Here is a 21,512-nt window from a genome sequence, read left to right as displayed (position 1 = left end):
CGATCAATGTGCACTTCTCCAGGTTCTTGGTACTTGATTGATATCATGTTACATTCTGACATATCCAATCATGTATTCCTTAGTGATACAACGTGCATGCATCGTTGAATGGTGTCGTACGATTGGTAACGAGACGTTGATCGAATGCCTCAAATGGTCGATTGATGCGTTGGCATTGAAGCCACGGCAGATAACTTTTGGTTCTTGTTCCTCTTTTTATTCATTTATTATTCAACTTTGTATAGCCATGTATATGTTTCAGCCTTTCTACTGCTAGATCAAGCACAATCTGTCTAATATCACAACAGGTAACATCTTCATAGCCTCATATCATGTCATACAACTCTCTATTCTCACTACGCACATCTACCTCCTTTTATCCATAACTAACAACTCACATCGCACAGCATTCTCACCCCCCGCAAGTCAACCGTAACAGTAACCATCGCTGCACAAACCTCGCCTCGGAATCCATTGATTGGGACATGAATGCACGTCTTACTCTCACTACACTCGTCGGGCTGCAGCGCCTATATGCATGCATCCCTCCTTCATGTCGTTCCTCAAGAAACATCTCTCTCACACCATGTTCAATTGCCATATTTCTGCCTGATCCCGTTATCGTAGACGTAAACTTAAATATCCATCTCTTCAGGCCTCATCCCAAGAGATAAGAATATTGTCCTGCATCATGTTTTGCTGATTTTGGTGTCGTTAGACGCCCCCTTTTGCACTTTTATATCAATGTTTTGACTCTATTCTGCTTGAGATCTGTGAGATTTAATGTATATCCCTATATCCTCGCCTCACCTGCAGGCTGCCCGACGCCATGGATCCCCAGCCATTCTTCATCCACTCACGAAGCCCTTCAGCCATATTAGCCCATATCCCACTCTTATAAGGAGACAATTCTCTGATAACCCAACTACGAATAACAACATCAAGATTGGACTCATTGTGGGCTTTACCCTTGCTGCATTCCTGGCCATTGTCATCACCTTTTTGTACTTCTACTACAGATCTGCACGGTTTACTTTTAGGAAGAAGAAACATCGCCGGCATCATCATCACCACCACCATCATCATAGGAGGCATAAATCGATGAGCAGTGGAGGCTCGAGACATTCCGATAGGAGTGCTGCTCCTGCGGATGATGCACCTCCGCCTCCACCTGATAAGCCGGCAGATGGGTAGCAGGGGGAGAAGCCCTGCCTTTTGGTAAGTGAATACTGTCCTCATACTTTCACATACATGAGAATGAGGCTAACTCATGTTTAGAATTCTCTATTTCATGTGTATCCTTTGAGTGTATTAGTGCTTCATTCTTTGACTTCGAAAAGTAGAGTCCCAGGGCATCATGTTTGTGTAGTTGGATTCATGTATCGTATCATTTGTATTCTATTAGCCCGTCTTCGAGATATTCATAAGCTTCTTTATTGTCTCCTCCCGGTATATCATACAGTCTATTGCTCTTCATGTGCAGTGGTCTAACAAACAGAAACAACATCCCTATCCCGCCTATGCCAGCGATGTCCAAACATGAAAGGATTGTTCAGTCCATCATGTATCTGAGGTGCATCCATCTCATTCGGTGGGTGAAGTGGATGTAGATGACAGGGATTGGGCATCTGAAATATCGGCTCCGGTCTTCGAGGGCCTGGACGATGATGTCGATGTCCGTGGTGAAGCCTGTGATGTCGGCAGTTAGGGTGGTGACGGACTCCATGGCGGTGATGAAGTTCACGAGACTCAAGCTCGACATATTCAGGGTCATCTTTGACACTTGCGTTGAAATGTCCTATGATATGACGTCGACGGTGTGAGTGACGAAGACGGTTGTGTCTCTGACTCCTGCTCGCCTTGAGCTGCCTGAAGATGTTCCAGTTCCATACAAATAAGCCGACTCCGATGATAGCGGCAAGGAGAGTTAAACCGACGACTATCCCTATGATTTCCGGAGCTGTGTCTCGACGATGAAGCTTGTGAAGGGCTCTTGATAGGAGAGGTTTGAAGTCGTGAGTGTGATTGTAACTTTGAGTTGTTGGCTTTGTAGTGTGTGTTTCTGTCGTGATATACGGTGCAAGGTGATTGAGGATTGTTGAATTGTGAGTGAGACTGATGGAAGGCATCGCGAATGAGAGAGTGTCTATGGGGATGACACGGATAACGCATTATTGACAGAACGGAAGAAAGCGACTGCATATCTATATACCCAGGGAATAACCTGCTTCCTCAATTGCAGCGACATATCGTGTCCACCATCATACCTCGCCAGTTGAAACTGACAACCAATGACTGATTTCTTTCTTTCATTCTCTACAAACGCCAACTGGCTCCCTCGTCTATATGTACATGCAAACAAGCACCCCATCAAACATCTGCAAAGCACCGGTTCCTTATGCAGTCCATCAAACTTTAGAACATTCTTTGTTGTAACACATATAAATTCTAGAAGATTGCCCAACACGTTTGCAAAGACGCAATAAAATAACAGACCCTCAACCTTGTACCAATGGATATCATCGCATCTCCCTCCTACGATCCCTCCGTCGCCTTCTCTCCTCCGCCTCAACTTCACCCTCCATAACCCCCCTGATCTGTCCCAACGTACTCCCGATGACATCCTGCAACCTTCCGCCCTTTCTCACAAAGCGATCATAAAACTCACAGTCCCGATGTTTGGCGCCTCTTGCGTTCAAAGAGATTATGGTGCTCGACATGGCCTCCAACTCTGTCTTAAGGGTCTTGAGATCTAGGTCGCGCTTGTATCGACGTTGACGACGACGACGGCGGCGCTCTTCTTTGTCATCGTCGCGACGAGGCTCGTAGGGCTGGGCGTAGTAAGTCTCTTCTGGACGAGGAGACTCGTAGTATGGTTCTGCAAAGGTTACGCGGTGACGACGTCTCTTTCGACGTTCTTTATCAGATCCGTATTTATCACCGCCATCTTCAACATCCCCACTCCTCGGTGCTTCTCTGCTCCTCTCCTTATCTTTATCTCTCTTCCTCTTCTTATCCTTCTTGCGATCATCGTCTCTTCGGGGCTGTTCATTCTTGCCGCCAAGCATACCAAGAACGAACTCAGCTACACCACGGAAGTCTTCAGGGTTGATCTGGTTTCCGCTTCGTGTGCCATCGCGAGTTCGTTTCTCAGAAGATGATTGACCCATGGCTTTTCTGGCGGCAGATTTAGCAGCGGATTTGGCCAAATTCTTTGCGAATGTTTCCATGAAGCTGGGATCCTCAGGAGGTCGAGAGCGTGAAGACTGGTCCTGACGACCAAAGAACTGTTCGGCAAAGCGGTCCATTGGTATGTCTTCAGGTACGTCTCTGAGATGGTTCAGAAGAGTTTTTGATATAAAGTAGAGAAGTATGGAGCAAAGATGATGCTCGTCGTCGCTGTCGTAATCGTCGTCTGGGTCTTTAAGGTTGTCCTTGGGTACAGACTTTGTATCGGTTTCAATCTCACCAACTTGTGTCTCTTCTAGCTCGTCCTCAAACTCTTGCTTGATCTCTGGGTCCTTTTGAGAGATCGAGTCGTGAGCTGCAGCAACGCCGTTGCTTTGTCCCTCGACTACTTCTCCAGACCTTAACGAAGGGTTATCCAGGTTGTAAATATGCTCAAAGAACGTTAACAAAGAGAGTGAAGAATAGAGAGAAAGTGCAGGTTAACCAGGCGAACGGCTTGTGTAGCGGATTTGCAGTCGCCTATACATGTATACTCTGTGACACAACACTCCCACAGTGACAGCAGCCACCCGGCTGACTCTGGAGTATTTAAATATGTCAAAGTTGAATATTACGGTGATTTTGTACCCATGAGGTTCCAAGTCAGGTGAGTCGCGTCAGGTTCGTGATGGCTGAGACTGAGGATGATACATTCATAGGGCCTTTGGTCACGCGCCCATTGCGGCAATGCAGGAACATGACCGCGCTGAGACATCACCATGACCAACAGTCAGTACCAAATGATCGTCTTGTTCCTCAAAATATAAAGACATGACTAGAAGAGATGATTAAGTTTCATGTATTTTTTTTAAATGCCTAAACTATCGTGATTGACTTCATGTCAGACTTGTTCATCAGATGCTGGTGTTTTCTGATCCCAACTTCGAACCCAGCCAACCAGACTCCTTGAGGCCTTGCCATGACCTAGACTATCTTGTCAAACAGGCTGCCTGCTATTTTAATGCCCTCTATACTATTGTTCGTATCCCATTTATGTCCTAGACGCCTTGCGAATGCATTCATGCCACAGCCATCATGTCTAGCAATGAGAAATATGCAGAAACAAACCAAGCAATGCATGCAGCAGATATATGCGCCACTACTAGCTCAATAGCTCCTTGATATCTTCGATACGTTGGAGCTTTTTCTCTTCATCACTCATCATGCCCAAAGAGGTTGCTCTGTTTCAAATGTTAGCTACGCTCTGATACTCTCACCATTAGTAAGACTCACATGAACTTCTTCCGCTCCTGGACCTTCAGCATCCGCTCTTCCACACTTTCCTTGACCACAAATCTCTTGACTTGTACTTCCGACTCCTGTCCCATTCTGTGTACTCGATCGATGGCCTGAGCCTCGACTGCAAAGCTCCACCAGGGATCCATCATGAATACTCGGCCAGCGCTCGTCAGATTTAACCCGACACCTCCAGCACGCAAACTTAGCAATAGGATCGTGAACCCTTTTCTCTCGGTGAACTCGTTAAGTACAGCCGCTCGAGCTTTCTGGGCCATAGATCCGTCAAGTCGCAGGAACTTGATGTTCGCACGAGTGAGAGCAGGCTCGATAAGGCTAAGAAAAGACGTGAACTGGGAGAACACCACAGACTTCATCTTGGGATGTTCTCGTCTCAGACTCCGCAATTCAGACATCAGTGCAACCACCTTTGCTGAAGAAGCATTAACACCAACTCGTTGCAGGCTGATCTTGGGATTCTTCGACATCATCATATCAGGGTCATCGTCGTGTCGAACGACCTCAAACAGGTCACGTTTGTTGATCGGCTCACGACAACTGAAACACCGAGGCACTTCGCCTTTGCCAGTCTGATGCTTGATATAATCAAGCAAGCACTTTTTACACGCAGAGTGCCAACACCCAGTCACGGTCTGATCATTCATCGGCTCTTCAAAACATAGAGGGCATTCATTCTCAGCCTCATCACGTATCTGTTCCAAGGCATGAGCACCAAAGGTCTGGTTAGTCTCCTTCGAAGCCTCATCTGTCTCTGCCGTGAAAGAAGTGATAAGTGACTCAAGGTCCATATCATCTGCCAGTCCAGCAGCGGCATCAGCAGCAGCTCCGGCTTCTTCTTCATCTGCCACAATATCACGATTGCGGACGAGGATGGGATGACAGCAAGATTGGCGAAGACGCAGGATCTGTGCAAAGATGGTGGTAAAGGCTTTCATGACAGTACCCGCTTCAACGTTCTGCGAAAACGTTCGTTTCGCTTTGTTGAAGATGTAACTATACACATCTCGTTCCGTTTCCGATAGCTCCACATCAACAATTTCGACTTGCTTAGGTGGTAGGAGCACAAGCGGTTTGCCGTCGGGTGTTTTCATGTCCTTTGTACGTCGTAGGACGAGAGGCTCCAGGACTGTTTGTACAACATCCAAGGCCCGCATAAAGTCGCCTGATTCGAAAGGCACAGTAATAAATGTTCGCCAGAACGAAAAGTTGTTCCAAGGTTCCACGCCTAGGAATCTGACAAGACTAAACAAATCTTCTAATTTGTTGACGATGGGAGTTCCCGTCAGAGCCCATCTATGGTAGGCTGATATTTCGTAGCAAGCCTTTGCAGTCTTGGATGACCTGTTCTTGATATGGTGTGCCTCGTCGATAATAATGCGGAAGAACTTTAGGGAGAAGAGGCCGTTGTGAAAGCTCTTGTCTCCGTTTCTGGCAGCTATGCTACTGAATTCGGATAGAACAACTCCGTAACTGGTAATCACCAGGTCCGGAGCGTTGGACGCATTGGAAGCACAGCAGAGTGCCTGCAGATTGCTTGACTTCTCGTTGCCGTAGTATAACTCAATCTTCATCGTTCCATCCTTGGAAGCCTTCACCGCTTCACTTTGCCATTGCGACAGTAGCGACATGGGTGCAACCACCAACGTTGTGCATGGCGCATCAAGCACCGATTCTGAGTTCTTGCCCAGTCTGGTAAGCTGATTCACGCTCGAGAGCTCAACAGCTGCTCGGCGAGCTTGAAGCGCGATCTCGGATCTGTGCGTGTGCACCAAACTTAGCATTTGGATAGTCTTGCCGAGACCCATTTCATCGGCAAGAATACCACCCAGACAATGTTGTTCTTGAACTGGGAAGTCAAGGGACAAGTCGCCAGAATACGGATTGACGTAGAACTTCGGCTGTCCCTCAACCTGAGGTACGTTTTTATCATCGACATCTTTCAATGGCCAATCGTACTCCTCCCAAAGAGGGTGCATGGATGGCTCCCGGTTGCTTTTCTCGTCCTTCTCTTTTGCCATCATCCAGTGTAGCGCTTGTTTCTGATATGATCGCAGTGTCATAGCAAAGGTATCTGCTGGCTCCGCTTCAGGAGTGCTAAAATCGAAGGACTGTGCCTTCTTGTACAGCGCATCAAGCTGATCCTGTTCCAGCTCTTCTCCTTCCTCGGTCTCGGACGACTGGGATGAGCCGGCTTCCTTACCGTTTCCATTTGTATTCCCATTTGACTTCTTGGCCTCCTTTTGCTTCTGTTCGTCCTGCTCAGCAGCTCGGAGTAGCCCCTTACGGCCATCTGTGGCAGCAGAATTCGACATAGTGGGCTGTAAATTGATCTCTTGAAATAATTTGACCAGTGCGACTTGTCGTAGTCGAAGTGTTTTCTCATCGTTCGTCTCGTTTTGTTCGAAGAAAGCAGCCGATCGGTCGTCAGCAAGTTTGAATGAGCGGCTGAAGAAGGCAGAGTCGAGTAGTGAGCATCGCAATTGTAAGAAAACCGTGTCGTTCGTTCGGAGTCTCTCAGGGGCGTAGACCACAGTTCCTTCGAATTTGCACACCTTTTCGTCGATCAGAGCTGAAACCCAATTTGCTGTCTCCTTCGCTAGCCGTCCAACTTCTGATCCATTTTGAGTGGTGAAGCGCACGATAACATCGACTCGCCTCGCGGCGGCGGCGGCAAATCCTCGCGAAGGTGTAACTGGTCCGGCCTTTCCCTTCCCTCTGACAGATTGGGGTGGCTGTAATTTTTGTCGCTCGATTTTCACGATATCGCCGTGCTTCAACACGTTAACTCCGCTTCGTGTGGCCCATCCTTCAACACCAAACGCTCCTATATATCGTTGTTTTGGCATTCTTTGGCTTGTCTTGATATTTGGCTTGCGTTCGTTGGGGACGCTTGGCGACCGACTGGAGCTGGCGGTAGAGACAGGCCTTAAGGGTGCTTTCCATGATGGCTTCTTCACAAATTTCTTGTATGTTCCATCAAAGTACATATTAACCGCTCGTTCGAGATCGTTTCCGCAGTGGTCTCTTATGGCCGAGAGAACGTCAGTAGAGACCTTGTCCCCGACGAAAGCTTCGAATGCCTCTTGATCAAAGGAGACAGACGACTCCTGTTGGAGCGCCGGTGGCCGTGACGGAGATGTTACAGGGAGATCATCGTCGTGTATTTCGTCTAAATTATCTTTGTATTCATCTTCTTCCTCGATATCGCCTTCATCTTTAAAGAACCGTTTCGGCTGCGGTAGTGGGGACTGGTCATGAGAGACAGGGTCTGAAGAAAGTTCGTCTGGGTCTGCAAAAAACCTTCTTCTTTTCGTGGGAGGTTCTGGATCTATATGATCATCTGGGTGATTTTCTTGGTAAGAAAGTGTCATGACTAAAGACCTTTTCTCATAGAGTGTTTGGCCAAAAATGTTGAAGCCCCCCAAAAGAGCTCTTTGAGGTCGAAGCTGGGAGACGCGACAAACCCTTGCAGGCGCGACTGCGCGTGGCAGTGTCACCTGATCCCGTGTTTAAGTGGTTCCTTCCATCTCGTCATTTCGTGTTAATTGGTGTGGCTGATGCTGTGGCGCGGTAAAGCTCGACGTCATGAAAAATTCACTGAAGGCGATTGGAAATCCGACGTCTATGGGTGGCCGTGTCTAAGTCGCAGGGCCGTCATGCCCATTTTATCACGATCAATTGCATTGTTATTGAGATGATAACGGTTTTTGAAAGACAATTGTAATTCAACAATCGTTGAGGACTCATCATTTTACAATGTATCGCCCAAGACTATTGGGCCAGAGCCTTCGGGGCTTCACCCACGCCCGAACATGTCGCCGAACATATATCACAGATGCTGATGTTGAATCTGCAAGAAGATACTGCTTGACACAGTTACAGTAAGATGAACTATATTCTGAAACAATATAATCTGACATTTCTTAGAAACAGCGACTATGATGCTCATCTCATTCGCCGCTTCGTCCCCTCTCCAGTACAAGACACCTACGCTGCTCTCCGTACCCTCAACCTTGAGCTTGTTCGTCTCCCTGAGCTCGTCTCTAACCCTACGATTGGATCCTTTCGAATGAAATTCTGGCAAGAATCCATTGACAACACTTTCGCGGGTCGTCCCCCTCGCGAACCCATTTGCATCCTCCTTCACAAGGGTCTACAAGATCTGGAAGCCCGTGATGGCAATTCTACCAAGAAATCTATAAAATTTTGGATCTCGAGATTAATAAAAACGAGAGAAAAGCATATGACAAACAGGCCTTTTGCGAATTTGGCGAGCTTGGAGGAGTATGCTGAGAATACATATTCGACTCTCATGTACGCGACATTAGCATCACTTCCGCTGAGATCAATGCATGTCGATCATCTCGCAAGTCATATCGGAAAGGCTTGTGGTATCGCTGCGGTCCTACGTGGCATCCCTGTTCTGGCGGCACCTCCTCCTCCAGTAAATACACCTTCTGGTCAGGTTCCAGCAGTGCGAGAGCCTGCACTTCTTCTGCCATTGGATGCTATGGCTGAAGCAGGAGTTAAGGAGGAGGAGGTCTTCAGGCAGGGACCCAATGCTCCCGGACTTCAAGATGCTGTATTCCAGGTCGCGACACGAGCCAATGACCACCTCATCACGGCCCGAGAGATGCTCAAGCGGCTCAAGGCAGGAGAGGATCCAGGTCATGAGTTTGAGCATCAAGGAGAAGCTGAGCATTTGTATACCGAGGGAAGCGACACATTGAGAGAGATCCGTCAGGGATTTGGAGTGCTTCTTGAAGCTATCCCTTCGGCACAGTACTTGCAACGTCTAGAGCAAGCAGATTTCAACCCATTCGCTGTCAAGACAGCTGGCTGGAAACTGCCATGGAGTATCTGGCAGGCCTTGTCTAAGGAGCGAATCTAATATGTAAAACCACCAATCTCGAGATATGTCTCGACTGTACTTTATCAAAAAGCATGTAATATAGAAGGCATCGTGTTTAGATTATCATGAATGACGATGAAATCGACTATAATCCAGCAGTGCATTGTGTTGTGAATAGATAGATGCCCCACTTGACATGAGCTCCCACCATTGAAGTGGCTAATCCTCGGAGCCCGAAATTCGAGATCCGCCAGAAATTCATCCAGCTTGGGCGACATCAAATTGTTCCGCGACAATATCATTCTTACTGTAGATGTCATCACCAAGATGCTCTACGAATTAATTGCAATTGTACGAGTTCCTTCCTCTCTGTGGATGCATTTGAGCTAACCGAAGTCAGGTCCGACCGGGCAGCCTCTCCGAGGTGAAGGAGTGCGTTCCTCACATCGAATCATTAACCGATCTTAGCTAACCAACGCAGAATCGCCCAAACCGTCGGTTCCCTCGTCCTCAAGAATGGCGGTGTCGTCCGCGGTCTCGCCAACTGGGGTGTCTTCTCCCTACCGAAGCCTATCTCAGTGCATCAGATGAAGCACACACACGGCCATTACTTCGTCATGCGATACGATGCCGCCTCAAAGGTTCACCAAGACGTACGAAATACATTGCGCCTCGAGCCCCGTATGATTCGCGCCGCCCATGTCAAGCTCGGAGACGGAAAGCTTGAGTCATTGGCTAGATTTGGACCGCCCAAGTGGAAGACGACTGGTAGTGAGGCATAAGGGGAGAGGGAAAGACTTAAAGATATAAATGGATGGCAAACGGCTTTAATAGCGAGAACGAAGGAGCAGGAAATCATCATGTAGGATACATGAACGATCCTCGAATGAGAGTGTGGGCGTCAGAGTCCGAGAAAAGACTTGGCCCTATGCTTAGGCATCACACGATGCCGTGTACAAAAACGACGCTGCGTCTAAAGACAGCAGCCATGGTTGTATGAAATATTGTAGAGCTCCAAACTATCATTCGCTTCATAATGTACTTGTCACGTTTTCAAGGACCTAATACATGGACGAATCTCACCAAGGGTTCAAGACACAAATCACACAGAAAGACTGGTAACATGAATGTGTTCTATTCTGTTACTGCATGTCTATCATAAGTCATCAATTACAACCACACCGATGGTCCGGGTGCTCTTGGTTAACGCCGTCCTTCTAGAAACGCAACCCGCTTCCCGTGTGTCCGGTTGGCGCCTGAACGATGTGCCCTGCCTGTATACAGTGGTATGTGGATATCGGAACCGAAGTCGCAGGAGTCCATGTCTTCTATGGGCTCCGTTTCGTGTTGTGAGCCAATGAGTGTGCCGCTTCCCTAGTTGTCAACGTCCATGCCATCGGTCTTACCAATGCCCTGCTCACGACACCAATCCACAAAGTCGTCAATCACACTTGGCCACGCGCCATCCTCGTTCCAAAATGATAGCGACTCGTCAGATAAAGACTTGAGAGCGAACTCGAGTGTCATGTTCCACATGTCCTTGTTGACCGAACGAGTCCATTTGGCATTGAGGAAGGACTTCCACAGTTCCAACCAATTGCGGTTTGGTGTCTTCCACTCCATTCCCGGAGGGGCAAACAGGATGTCCCAGTAAACGAGCGCAGTCTCAAGGTTCAGTGCTTTCTGGTCGCCGTCTCGACCAGCAACAAAGGTATGCCTATAAACCTTCTTGAATAGCGTCGGGTCAGAAGAGAGGGATTTGGTCAGTTTTCGGAGATGGGCGGCATGCTCTTGATGTGTCGTTCCAGCTCTGTATCAAATCAGCAATACATCCTACAAAGGAGTCTGGCCATGTATTGCATTTGGTGTCAATAGCAGGCTTGGGTGCTCTCTTACCCAGTCACTTTCCAGCCATCAACGTAACCTTTTCTGGTAATGACGCCCACAGAGGGAGCCTGGAGAAGTTCAAGCGCGACAAGTAGCTCGGCATTTTCGATGTTGACTTGTAGCTTCTCAGTGAGGTATGACATTGTGGAGTCGAGCTCGAGTTTGTCTTTTTCATCGCTAGAGTCTAGTTGAAGATGTAAGCTAAAGAGCCTGACGAATTAAGAGGACCATACACACCCTGCAGTTGAGAGAATAGCTTGTCTAGCGATGCCTCTAGAGGCGACGGGCCCTTATTGTCTCCATTGGATGAAAAGAACCTATTCGATATATGTCAGTCAATGGCACAAGGTAATGTTGAAATAGCGAAGGGTTCCGAGCAAAGGGCCAGTGTAATGGCCAACAATAACTATGCGTGCTGCTGTGGCCATCTCAGCCAACACATAACACAACTATTGAACACCAAGGTGATATACCGAGATTTTGAATTCTTTGGTGTTTGTTCAGATTCCGTCTGATGAGACGATCCAGGGGTATCTTTGCCGGCCTCCTTGGTAGAGGACAAGATAGGAACCCCGGTCGTGATGCGCTTCTTGAAACTTTTCCATCCCATCTTCTTAGCTGGCCGGACTGTGCTTGAGTGACTACAATAGGTCACAAAGCACCGAATGGTCAAGGGCTCTGAAGAATAGGAGGGGTTGAAAGTTTTGTAACAACGTAGGAGGCGTCTGTACAAGCCCGGTCATGGGTGCCAACTACTTCAAGATCCCCATGGTTCTCATCTGGGAATTTGATAGAAGCATAAGCAACGCATATCCTCGAGGTAACGTATTCAAGACCCCTCAATAGCACCAGATCTACAAGTAACCTTGTCTAAGACTATCGGCGTCTTTGTCGGTCATACTTTGCAAATGAGACGGGCAATAGTGGGCCAGGCGACAGTGACAGGATACAATGGGCAAACAATAGCCGGAAGCTGCTCAATATAGACATATCCGTATCCGGATGTAGCAGGGAGCATTGTGCCAGTAGACATAGGCGACGTGTATCATGACAAGCATAAAGAATAGAAAAGACGGCAGTAACTTACGTATCGACAGCTTCGTTGAGCTTGAAACCGGCATTCTTGAGGTACTATTAAAGTGGATGTTAGCAACGCCATACCATACAATCATGATGATACAACTCCTGGCTAAATAGGCGCCGCTGAAACACAGGCCGATGCATCCATAGCCCAAGCCATGCTGTGTAGAGCAGTAGGATGTCGTGAGGTTTATCCGTGTCAGGGACCAGCTTGGTTCGCGATGATCGACATAAGGAAGGTGAACACGGAAAATACGTACACGGGTAGCCTGTCGCTCTGATTGACCAGTAAGAGCTACGAACTGGGCGATGAGAACCTTCTGCTGGGCAGCAGATGGTGGAGGCATCTTGACGGCGTCGGAATTGTCGCTAGTTGGCAAGGCTCTGCAAGGGTGTCGAAATCGAGTCGTCAAGCGGGTTGTTGGCGAGCGTCGGCCGATACGATCTAAATGTTCCACGGAGGATGCTCGGGGTTAGGCTCCTAGTGGTGATCGAACGGTGAAGGTGCTTGGTTCGGTCGTGGTAAGATGGCGCAGAGTGAGGGCCGGAGGGTGAGGAAGTGTTTATCGGAAGGAGTTCCCCATGTGGAGGTTGCGCCGCTGCGGTTGAGTTATGTTCGAGAGGGAAGGCGGAAAGTTGTTGTTGGAGACGAAGGAGAAGTGTAGATGGAGGGGTTGAGCTTTCACTTTGCGACAAGGCTGCGATCTTAGCTGATGGTGGGGTTGAAGTTTAGGTGATGAGCGGGGCTTGACTGTAGATGCCTTACGGGGGTATCCGTAATTCACTTATATCTGATATGAGATGTCTTAGGTCCCTTGACTGATCACACTTATGATAAAGGAATTCTTAACGTGAATAAGATTCTTCATTAATATATTTTAAATTCTCTATTTAATTTTCTTTATAGAATTTCGTGAATGATGAGCATAAGAAGCCTAAAATTCGATTATCGGCTCTGGGCCAGTAGTAGAGTTGTGGAGTCAAGGTTCTTGAGTTCTGGAAACGGTTATTCTGCACGTGAGTCTACGAACTATGCATAGCACTTGAGTTGGAGTTTTCTGATCAACAGTGAATCCTTGTGTTAAACTCAGATGATTCTGCCCTTTAAGTATCTCGCGGAGATGGAGTTGTCATCCATCTATGATGTGTGGTGCTGTTCCCGCACTGTATTCTATACCCTTCAGCTCCGGTTTCAGCGGCTTGCAGTGGATCTCTACAGTGCAAATCTCAAGGTAGCGAGAGCCCCCGCCTGTGTCATGACGTCTAGGCCCAGTCTAAGCACTTGACGCGGTTTTAGTTCACGTCGCGTTCCCAAAAAGATTAATATCAATTAAAATCACAAGCTCCGACGTCCAAGTTGCAACACCACAGCAACCGCCAGACAAAAGGGACTGAAGATGGCCTCACCTCGCGCGAATGAAGAGGAAGATATACAAATTGATCCAGCAGAACCTCTCAAGGGCATCGTCGTCTGCTGTACAAGTATTCCTGCTGAGCATCGTGTAGGTACCGTTCAAACTCGTCAGTCATCATGAGTCCTGTTTACTGACCCATAATGCCTAGACCAGCATCGCTTCCAAAGTTGCCGAGCTTGGTGGTATTCACAAATACGATCTCACACCCGACGTAACCCATCTTATTGTTGGTGACTACGACACACCCAAATATCGCCATGTCGCTCGTGAACGCCCCGATATCAAGGCCATGGATGCCGCCTGGATCGAAGAACTTAGCGAGATATGGAAGAACGACGAAGAGATCGATTATCGACAGCTCGAGAATAAGCACCAACTGAAGCCCCTAGAGAGGCGAGGCATCGATCCTACAGTCCAGCCACAAAAAGGAGAGCCAGCAAGAGATTCGCTGCTGATTTGTTTGACTGGCTTTGGCGACCAGAGGGACGAAATCGCAAATAAAATCACATCGAATGGAGGCTTATATACGGGCGACTTGACGAGACGGTGCACACACCTAATCGTCAACAAACCAGAAGGCAAGAAATATACTGCAGCCAGAGCATGGGGCATTCACCCAGTCACCCTCGCCTGGCTTGAACAATCTATCTCTCGAGGGATGATCTTGGAAGAAGCCAAATTCGACCCGACATTACCTCACGAGGAGCAAGGGAAGGGCGCATGGGTTACAAGAGAACTGAAACGTACAATGAGCAAGCGATCAAAGTCTGCCATTGCAGGTGGCGCTGAGGAGGGCCCTAGGAAGCTCAGGAAGACTGCCAGCATGAAGCTCAGTTCACAGCGTAATAACATCTGGGGCGATATCCTCGGTCGGTCAACATCAAGAGATTATTCCTTCGCTCAGGAAAATAAGGAAGACGGAAACCAAGCTCAGGTCCAACAGCCACAGCGAGCAGAAGCTCAGCCTGAGCCACCAGCTCCTATAGTCCCAGAAGAAGACCAGGGCATTTTTGGGAGCTGTTACTTTTACATACATGGATTCAACGCACAAAGAACTTCTGTCCTCGAGCAAACACTCGACACCCTCGGGGCCACTCTTTGCTCATCATTAAATGAGGCCGCTCTGGGAAGAACTCCAAAGCCACCTCGCAGTCGGTTTCTGATTGTTCCTCAGACATCTCAGCCTAACACTCACCCTCAGGAAACCTACGATAACCTCCATGTTGTGACAGAATACTATATCGAAAAGTGCCTTCACAACAAGCAATACTTTGACCCTGGGGAACACGTTCTCGGTCGGCCATTCACCTTCTTCCCCATACCGGCGTTTTCGGATCTTATCATATGCAGTGCTGCTTTTACAGGTATCGAGCTCAATCAAGTTGCCAGAGCCACTGTTCAGTTAGGAGCCAAGTTTGATGGAGAGTTTCGTAAAACTACAAGCGTGCTAATTTGCAAGGACATCACTTCTATGCGCAAGGAGAAGTTGCGCGTGGCTCTGAAATGGGGCATTCCTGTTGTTTCAGCAGATTGGTTCTGGGAGTGTATCCGTACAGGCTTCAAAGTCCCTCTCGACGATTATATATTCCCTGAGATTAAAGAAAGATACTCAGAAACCTCTCAGCCTGAACCTAGACCAACCTCTAGAACCGCCCCTGAAGCACGATTGCATCAAAAGCCCATGCAGCGCACTCATTCAGAACCGGTGTCCAAGTCAACGAAGAGTCATATCACGAAACCTCCACACGGCGCTGGCGTCGATACCTCGGCCTTTGATCATGATTCGCCTGAGAAGGTCTCTCGAAAAATGACTGCGAAACCTGTCTCGGTCATCTCACCAGACTTTGTCACAGCACGCACTCACCAAACAACAACGAATAGTCTACCTAAGGACAAAGACTTTGACTCACCTCTTGCTGAGGTTCCTCAAGCACGTCTCAACAGATCTCCATCACCCACCAAACATACCACATTGCCTCGCTCTCGCTCCGATTCCACAAGCAAAGTTAACACTACAACTTCTCGCACTGAGGAAACCACAGACAATCCTCCAACTCCACAAGAAAATATACAGCAAGCGAAACAACAGGAAAATGCAGAGCAAGCTCGTCTTCGCGCTAAAGCCGCAGAGCGCCAGGCCCTCTCCTCAAAACTGACCTCACTCATTGAGACCACAACACCAAATCTCCCTTCCTTCGCCTCCGATGAAACCGAACAACCAGCCCCAAGACCTCGCAAGCGTCAGCTATTCGGCCGTGCCATCAGCAATGCCTCCAATGCCAGCAGTGCTGCCTCACGCTCGGCGGCTGAGCTCCACGACGTATTTGGCGATGAGGACAAAGATCCAGAAAACCAAGAATCCGAGCCCCCAGCAACGCAGTTGGAATATCGTGACGATAAGGCGAAGGAGTGTCGAGCTGCTCTGATGAGTCGCATGATGGGCAGTGGTGGTGTCGAGGTGAAGGCAGCAGCGTCTACAGCGACACAAAATATAGTACCAGGACCAACGCGAACATTGAGAAAACGATAGGGATGAATATGTAGAAAAGGATGTATATGCGTCATAATCTGTTCCGAGTTAGTATGTATGGTCTGTTTGATTCAGGAAGAATATGGTATTTGCCACAAGTAATACGATCTCTCTTGGAGATGAGCCCTGTATCAAGACCACATCAGTCCTGTCTAGACTTTTGCTTCGAGACACTTAGTCTAGTGGCTATGAAAGAATTGAAAGGAAATTGAGACCATTTGTTCAATCTAATCGACTCAAGGTATACTATGTAATATGAGAGAACTCCTCTCTAAACGGCTTTTCCTTTCCACCCATCAAGTTCTCTTTTCCATCCTTTTAACCCCGAGCCAAGAAAAACAATCCTCCCGTGAGCACACAAAATCCAGTGTTGGCTTGGTGCGAAGTGATATCCTCTATGAGTGAAGAAAAATACTAGAAACAATAGGAAATTGAAACAAGTCAGATCGTGATTAAAAGGGAGACATGTAGAATAAATAGGGCCATCTTTGTCCCTCAAAGACGGTCGCTTGCGGTCAACAAAATTTATTCCACCAACTGTTGATTAGAATCGCCTCGACCGGGCAATTGTTCAGAAACCACGGAATCCCACAGATTATTGAGTTGCTCACTATTATCCAGGTCAGTTCCCAACTTTGTCACAATTGTTCTCAGGGGTTACACTTACGGCTCCCTCTTGGCCATTTTCATACCCCTCTCTCTACAGAAGAACAGGAAGCGACGCATTGTACGGGCTCGTGGAAAAGATGCCATGACATCGCCTCGAGGCTTGCCATCCGCAGCAAGCTCTCCGGCATCCTTTTTCATAATGATGTGAACACGAAGTGCTTCGATACTCCACTCCATCTCCTCAATCTCTGCGAGGTTGACATGGAAATCGATCTCGTCCCTAAATAAGCCCCATTTCGCAGGTTTCACATCCTTGAGTACTTGGTGTTGGAAACATTGTATCTGACCAACCCAGGTCCAATACTGTGTGACATTGATATGACTGGTATACAACCGAGTCTTGACTACAGCAAGCCGCCAATCGTACTTCGTGATGCTGCCTCCGCTGCATGAATCTGTGTCGGACCAGGCCTCGAAGTGAAATTCGTCATGTACGGGGCTTCCATGTGTAGGCGGCATGTATTTCGGCTTCTTGTTGAGGTGGGTGCTGAATGCTGGCTGGGGCCCAGGGGCGGGGACCGGCGCTGGCGCTGGTGCTGGTGCTGGATAGCTTGGTGGTACCTGGTTAGGAAGAGGAGAGTGGTTGATGAATGAATCCTCCCGGGGCGTAGTAGGAACAGAGTGCATAGACTTCCGCTTTTGGAGAGGTTTGGGTGTATTGCTAGGGCTGCCGTGACTCAAGCGCGCCTTCATGGCTCCCGAAGGACGTCCTATGTTCTTGAATCCATGTTTATAACGAAGACTGGTGAGCTTGGAGTCATGATAGAAATCGTGAATTGTTCGTGGCAGATTGAAGTTGTGACCCTGCGTTTGAATTAGTTCGTGAAGTCGCTGTCGCATCCAGTCAACCGGCGATATGTCAAGATTGAACTTCTCGAGCTCCGATATTGTCTCTGAAAGGCGGAATAGCGTGTCGTATGACGTTATGCCGCCTTTACCGGCCTGGATGTATCTTTTACCCAATAACTGATAGGGACTGATTGGGCCCTTCTCGTGGAATTCGAGAATTTTGATACCGCGGTTGACCTGTCTGCCAATTTGATACTTTGAAGAACCACCCTTATCCTGCTTGGGACCTGCTTCAATGGCAGCCTGGTGTTTCTCACGCCATCGAGCAAGCTGTGGCTCAATGAGTGTCTTGACGTTAGGCCAGTTGGCCTCCCAATAGGGGTGTTCCTCGTTAATCTTGACCAATGGCACCCCGGCGACGCATTCAGGATAGGTGTAAACATTTCCGTCGTTCTTGAGGACCATGTTCTCTCGGGTAATCTCTTCCAGTGGTTGGGCAGGAGGGGATTCAGGTGGCTGCGATGAAGGGTCCAGGGACAGAGATGGTGGAGTTGGTCTTCCTCGCTCGCTGGATGGAGGTCGACTTCTCACATTAGCCGGCGTAAAACCAGCAGCTATGCGATACTCCTGTGAGGTGTGTATTTGCTCAGGCTCTCGTGATGTGTGAGCTGGATCAGAACCGCGATAGTCTCTGGCAAGGCCATCGAGCTCTGTTGATGGATGGAGGATTTCATGAGGACTGCGGCGCAGAACACCTGAGGGAAGCACAGAACGTGGTGTCTCCAGGGGCCTGGGTTGAGGATATATTGGTGTCGGTAAGGGCGAGTCCACAGGGTCAATCATTCGTTCCGGAGCATAATCTGACCTAGAAGCCGTTGTCGGCCGGCTTGGAGGACCATGGGGGGATCCATAGGCTTGTCTGTGGGACATTTCACGAGGGCGTTCAGCGATTTGGATTGGTGCTACCTCGACAGTCCGTTCTGGGGCCTTCGCAGCTATCACATCATGGAATCGTTCATTAGGTCGATCTGGAACTTTCTCGGTTTGGTGTCCAGGGCTCCGTTCTGGCTGTCGTGCAGTAGTCCATCCTGCTTGTCGCTCAGTCTGTGGCGCAGGTTGAGGCTCAACTGGTCGTTCAGGCCGTTGCTCGGGTTGCTGTTCGTATTGCCGCTCGGGCTGTCTTTCAATTTGTCTATCCGGTTGTCTCTCAGGCTGTAGCTCAGGGAATTGTAGAGCGGGCTTTGGTGAAGGTGGCCGATATGGCACAGAAATCTGTTCATCGACTCGCTGAGGTTGTGATTGAGTTGTTTGCTCAGACCTCGGCTGAACTTCAACTGTCTGATGTACTGTTTCTGAGGAAGGGTTTGCAGAAGTCTCTTGGACTCCATCCTCCAGCTGCTTCTTCCGTTGTGCCCTCTCCCTCGAGGCCAGTATGTCAATTGTGTCCCCTGAGGAACCATGGCATCCCTGGCGATTCCATTCACAGTTGCCACATTTCTGAAAGAGATCCCCGCCGACAATGATGCAGTCGTCGAAGGCGCCTTGGTTCTTATCGCAAGACAGGCATCTCTTGGCCTGTATCGCCCCCGTCGCTTGAATCATACAAGAGAGCCATTTGACCCCCTTCGCCTCAGTTCGCTCGTAAATGCCTGCAAGATGTGTAGTGTTGAACCGTCGTCCTCGGCGGATCTTGACGGGTCTTTGTATCTCCAGTTCTTGGATACCCTCAACCCATTGGTTCCAAGGCTCTATTTGTTCCACGGGTCCAATCACATTGCCATCAGCATCAACAATATCAACGAGGCTCGAGGCTCCCCTATTATCGTGGTGCTCAACGCCTTCCATACGATCCTCGTCTTCTTCTTCTTCTTCTTCTTCTTCTTCTTCTTCTTCTTCTTCTTCCTCAGGTCTGTCCGCTACCACTGCAGTGCCATTAGTAGGCTCTACTCGTGGGGTCGGTCCATTAAAGCCTGAGGATAGCTCTGGCAACATTTCAGGTAGAACAATGCCTTCTGATTCGGGTCCGAGATGGTCTGGGGCATCAGGATCCTCTCCTCTCTTTTGTCTAAAGAATCGACGCATCTTGAACCAAATATCATGGAGCGTTTCTGTTCTCTTCTGACGTGACGTGCGGTAGTCCTGCTCAATGCGCTCAAGTCGGGTGGCCTTCTCCTCACACTCATCCGTGGTGCGTGCCAGTTCAGCCTCGACTTTGGCGAGTTCCCTGGCTAGTCGAGATTGAGATTCTTTCAGTTGACTTCGCTGTCCTGTAAGGTCACTGAGTTTCAACCTGACTTCATTAATCGAGAGCTGGAAATCCTTCTCAATCTTTTTGTTTTCGGCATCCTTCTTGCTGCGAAGATTAACCCAGAAATTGCGCTCTGTCTCATCCCAGACAGACTTTTGCTCCCCCTCTGGGAGAGAGTCCCAGACATCTTCCCCTGTGGCCATCGTGGGCCCAATGGTTCAAGCGACTGCTTGTCACGGATCTGCAATAACAAGAAGACTTCAAGGTAGGACCAATATCAGTCGAGATGAAGTATGAGCAGTAGAAGCTTTGATGATTGGATGCATGAACTCGCTACTGTGTTACACGTGACGGCGTCTGGCTTAAGGAAATGAGCAAGCCGCAGACGGGCGAGCGCGTTTCACTACCTAGGTGTTGTGCAGATGGTCGCAGGAATTTGTAAATCAGTGGCTCTGATCCGATTGCCCAAAGGCTGAAATAGAGTCGTGGGGCGCGTGCTGAAAGCGGGTTGCAATCGGACTAAATCACCCCAAAAGTCGAGCTGAGGTAATAGGCTGAAAAAAGGAAATGAGTTGGCGGAAAGCGCGTGAGATTAAGAAAAAAATTACATTTAAATCTCGAAACTCTGATGGAGCGAGGCGTGTTGCGACCAGCGTGTATAGGTCTAAGGAAAGATGATAGTGGTGGGTTCAATAGGGAGGGAGCTGGCCTAGCATGAATGATGAAGCATGAAAGTGACAAATCCCCTGGTCACCCAAAGCTCGTTAGTGGCCGAATTGCTTTCTTTTTTCTCGCGGCCGCTGTCAATGGGCATGGGCCTGTCGAAAAAGAAGCGGGCTTTGGTTACAGAAGCTGGCTTCCTCTCAAATGCCATTCAGCGCCCCAGCTCAGTAGGAACTGCAATCGGAATTAGATCGGTGTCGCGCAAATGAGCCCACGGTTTCGCAGCGCGGGCCACTATCCCCTGCAGAAAGGTACAACCTCACTGAGAAGGGCGTAATGGGGGATGATAGAAGGACGCGATCGAATGGTTTTAGGATGTTCTTGGGGGTAAAGGGGAGGTGCAGCTGTGTTGCACGGTTTGTGGTACGCGATGTGCCTGGGAACGGGCGTGATATGAATGATAAAGTTTTTCTCTGGGAGATAGGCCACGATTGGGGGATTGGGGGCGAGAATAATGTGCGCAAGGACAAGGAAGGACAAGATTGCTTGTGGACAAGGAAGGCGTCGGATAGATTAAGTATAAAAAGAGTATTCGCGAATAAAAGTAAGCTCAGACGATCACCTCCAAGCGGGAAAGTACTGTAAAGTAAAGTCGGGTAAGTGTCAGTGTCAGTGACGTGGGAAGGAGGGTAGATAGATAACGTCCGTCACCCAAAGACTGGCCACCCCCACAGACCGGCCACCCCGACCAAAACACCAAGAACCGGATATCATGATCAATTAACTAATTATCTCAACACCACATTTTTTATATTAAATAAAAATTTAGTCAGTGAATATTTAGATGAAACTGAGTACAAAGGTCCTCAAGTTTTAATTTCTTAACCCTATTTG

General features: G+C 48.5%; 9 protein-coding genes across 11 annotated transcripts; 4 read left to right on the top strand and 5 right to left on the bottom strand.

Moving 5' to 3' along the window:
- Positions 1 to 77: 77 nt before the first annotated feature.
- On the top strand, positions 78 to 1,527 carry FOIG_10696 (uncharacterized protein). Its single transcript, XM_031211097.1, has 2 exons — positions 78 to 1,218; positions 1,279 to 1,527. Exon 1 carries the CDS (start codon positions 784 to 786, stop codon positions 1,192 to 1,194), a length of 411 nt encoding a protein of 136 aa, XP_031059030.1. The 5' UTR covers positions 78 to 783; the 3' UTR covers positions 1,195 to 1,218; positions 1,279 to 1,527.
- Positions 1,528 to 1,552: 25 nt separating this feature from the next.
- FOIG_10695 (uncharacterized protein) lies at positions 1,553 to 1,726 on the bottom strand (the record flags this gene model as incomplete). The annotated part of the gene is made up of 1 exon (XM_031211096.1): positions 1,553 to 1,726. The coding sequence occupies one exon, from the start codon at positions 1,724 to 1,726 to the stop codon at positions 1,553 to 1,555; it is 174 nt and encodes a 57-aa protein (XP_031059029.1).
- A 489-nt stretch (positions 1,727 to 2,215) lies between these two features.
- On the bottom strand, positions 2,216 to 3,839 carry FOIG_10694 (uncharacterized protein). The gene has a single exon (XM_031211095.1). The coding sequence runs from the start codon at positions 3,306 to 3,308 to the stop codon at positions 2,520 to 2,522; it is 789 nt and encodes a 262-aa protein (XP_031059028.1). The 5' UTR covers positions 3,309 to 3,839; the 3' UTR covers positions 2,216 to 2,519.
- Positions 3,840 to 4,000: 161 nt separating this feature from the next.
- On the bottom strand, positions 4,001 to 7,942 carry FOIG_10693 (DNA repair protein RAD5). Its single transcript, XM_031211094.1, has 2 exons — positions 4,462 to 7,942; positions 4,001 to 4,409 (listed from the first exon to the last, which is right to left on the bottom strand). Exons 1-2 carry the CDS (start codon positions 7,854 to 7,856, stop codon positions 4,331 to 4,333), a joined length of 3,474 nt encoding a protein of 1,157 aa, XP_031059027.1. The 5' UTR covers positions 7,857 to 7,942; the 3' UTR covers positions 4,001 to 4,330.
- A 121-nt stretch (positions 7,943 to 8,063) lies between these two features.
- Positions 8,064 to 9,494, top strand: FOIG_10692 (uncharacterized protein). Its single transcript, XM_031211093.1, has 2 exons — positions 8,064 to 8,366; positions 8,413 to 9,494. The coding sequence occupies exons 1-2, from the start codon at positions 8,242 to 8,244 to the stop codon at positions 9,374 to 9,376; spliced, it is 1,089 nt and encodes a 362-aa protein (XP_031059026.1). The 5' UTR covers positions 8,064 to 8,241; the 3' UTR covers positions 9,377 to 9,494.
- Positions 9,495 to 9,573: 79 nt separating this feature from the next.
- Positions 9,574 to 10,535, top strand: FOIG_10691 (30S ribosomal protein S6). The gene is made up of 3 exons (XM_031211092.1): positions 9,574 to 9,688; positions 9,738 to 9,769; positions 9,819 to 10,535. The coding sequence occupies exons 1-3, from the start codon at positions 9,665 to 9,667 to the stop codon at positions 10,117 to 10,119; spliced, it is 357 nt and encodes a 118-aa protein (XP_031059025.1). The 5' UTR covers positions 9,574 to 9,664; the 3' UTR covers positions 10,120 to 10,535.
- On the bottom strand, positions 10,339 to 13,040 carry FOIG_10690 (uncharacterized protein). 3 transcript variants are annotated; one of them, XM_031211090.1, is made up of 6 exons: positions 12,565 to 13,015; positions 12,312 to 12,355; positions 11,698 to 12,003; positions 11,462 to 11,541; positions 11,234 to 11,408; positions 10,459 to 11,147 (listed from the first exon to the last, which is right to left on the bottom strand). In XM_031211090.1, exons 3-6 carry the CDS (start codon positions 11,832 to 11,834, stop codon positions 10,712 to 10,714), a joined length of 828 nt encoding a protein of 275 aa, XP_031059023.1. In that variant the 5' UTR covers positions 11,835 to 12,003; positions 12,312 to 12,355; positions 12,565 to 13,015; the 3' UTR covers positions 10,459 to 10,711. The 3 variants fall into 3 exon arrangements, with proteins under 3 accessions (XP_031059022.1, XP_031059024.1, XP_031059023.1); XM_031211089.1 differs by having other exon boundaries at positions 10,339 to 11,147; positions 11,698 to 12,355; positions 12,565 to 13,040; XM_031211091.1 differs by lacking the exon at positions 11,698 to 12,003 and having other exon boundaries at positions 10,339 to 11,147; positions 12,565 to 13,040.
- A 545-nt stretch (positions 13,041 to 13,585) lies between these two features.
- On the top strand, positions 13,586 to 19,586 carry FOIG_10689 (uncharacterized protein). The gene is made up of 2 exons (XM_031211088.1): positions 13,586 to 13,806; positions 13,868 to 19,586. The coding sequence occupies exons 1-2, from the start codon at positions 13,702 to 13,704 to the stop codon at positions 16,247 to 16,249; spliced, it is 2,487 nt and encodes an 828-aa protein (XP_031059021.1). The 5' UTR covers positions 13,586 to 13,701; the 3' UTR covers positions 16,250 to 19,586.
- FOIG_10688 (uncharacterized protein) lies at positions 13,874 to 21,318 on the bottom strand. The gene is made up of 2 exons (XM_031211087.1): positions 16,917 to 21,318; positions 13,874 to 16,859 (listed from the first exon to the last, which is right to left on the bottom strand). The coding sequence occupies exons 1-2, from the start codon at positions 20,156 to 20,158 to the stop codon at positions 16,775 to 16,777; spliced, it is 3,327 nt and encodes a 1,108-aa protein (XP_031059020.1). The 5' UTR covers positions 20,159 to 21,318; the 3' UTR covers positions 13,874 to 16,774.
- Between the last annotated feature and the right edge of the window lie 194 nt (positions 21,319 to 21,512).

The sequence above is a fragment of the Fusarium odoratissimum genome, assembly GCF_000260195.1.
Source record: "Fusarium odoratissimum NRRL 54006 unplaced genomic scaffold supercont1.19, whole genome shotgun sequence".
NCBI lineage: Eukaryota > Fungi > Ascomycota > Sordariomycetes > Hypocreales > Nectriaceae > Fusarium > Fusarium odoratissimum.
Note: the sequence above shows the minus strand (reverse complement) of the source record. Positions and strands in the feature narration are given on the sequence as shown.

Coding starts and splice junctions, on each gene's coding strand:
- FOIG_10693 (XM_031211094.1), bottom strand. CDS start 7,856: ATGACACTTTCTTACCAAGAAAATCACCCAGATGATCATATAGATCCA. Junction 4,410..4,461: donor CAGGAGCGGAAGAAGTTCAT/GTGAGTCTTACT, acceptor CATTTGAAACAG/AGCAACCTCTTTGGGCATGA.
- FOIG_10692 (XM_031211093.1), top strand. CDS start 8,242: ATGTATCGCCCAAGACTATTGGGCCAGAGCCTTCGGGGCTTCACCCAC. Junction 8,367..8,412: donor TACTGCTTGACACAGTTACA/GTAAGATGAACT, acceptor GACATTTCTTAG/AAACAGCGACTATGATGCTC.
- FOIG_10690 (XM_031211089.1), bottom strand. CDS start 11,834: ATGGGATGGAAAAGTTTCAAGAAGCGCATCACGACCGGGGTTCCTATC. Junction 11,542..11,697: donor CCAAAGAATTCAAAATCTCG/GTATATCACCTT, acceptor TATATCGAATAG/GTTCTTTTCATCCAATGGAG. Junction 11,409..11,461: donor GCTATTCTCTCAACTGCAGG/GTGTGTATGGTC, acceptor ATCTTCAACTAG/ACTCTAGCGATGAAAAAGAC.
- FOIG_10688 (XM_031211087.1), bottom strand. CDS start 20,158: ATGGCCACAGGGGAAGATGTCTGGGACTCTCTCCCAGAGGGGGAGCAA. Junction 16,860..16,916: donor AAAATGGCCAAGAGGGAGCC/GTAAGTGTAACC, acceptor CCTGGATAATAG/TGAGCAACTCAATAATCTGT.
- FOIG_10694 (XM_031211095.1), bottom strand. CDS start 3,308: ATGGACCGCTTTGCCGAACAGTTCTTTGGTCGTCAGGACCAGTCTTCA.
- FOIG_10696 (XM_031211097.1), top strand. CDS start 784: ATGTATATCCCTATATCCTCGCCTCACCTGCAGGCTGCCCGACGCCAT.
- FOIG_10689 (XM_031211088.1), top strand. CDS start 13,702: ATGGCCTCACCTCGCGCGAATGAAGAGGAAGATATACAAATTGATCCA. Junction 13,807..13,867: donor GTATTCCTGCTGAGCATCGT/GTAGGTACCGTT, acceptor CATAATGCCTAG/ACCAGCATCGCTTCCAAAGT.
- FOIG_10691 (XM_031211092.1), top strand. CDS start 9,665: ATGCTCTACGAATTAATTGCAATT. Junction 9,689..9,737: donor TCTACGAATTAATTGCAATT/GTACGAGTTCCT, acceptor AACCGAAGTCAG/GTCCGACCGGGCAGCCTCTC. Junction 9,770..9,818: donor AGCCTCTCCGAGGTGAAGGA/GTGCGTTCCTCA, acceptor TAACCAACGCAG/AATCGCCCAAACCGTCGGTT.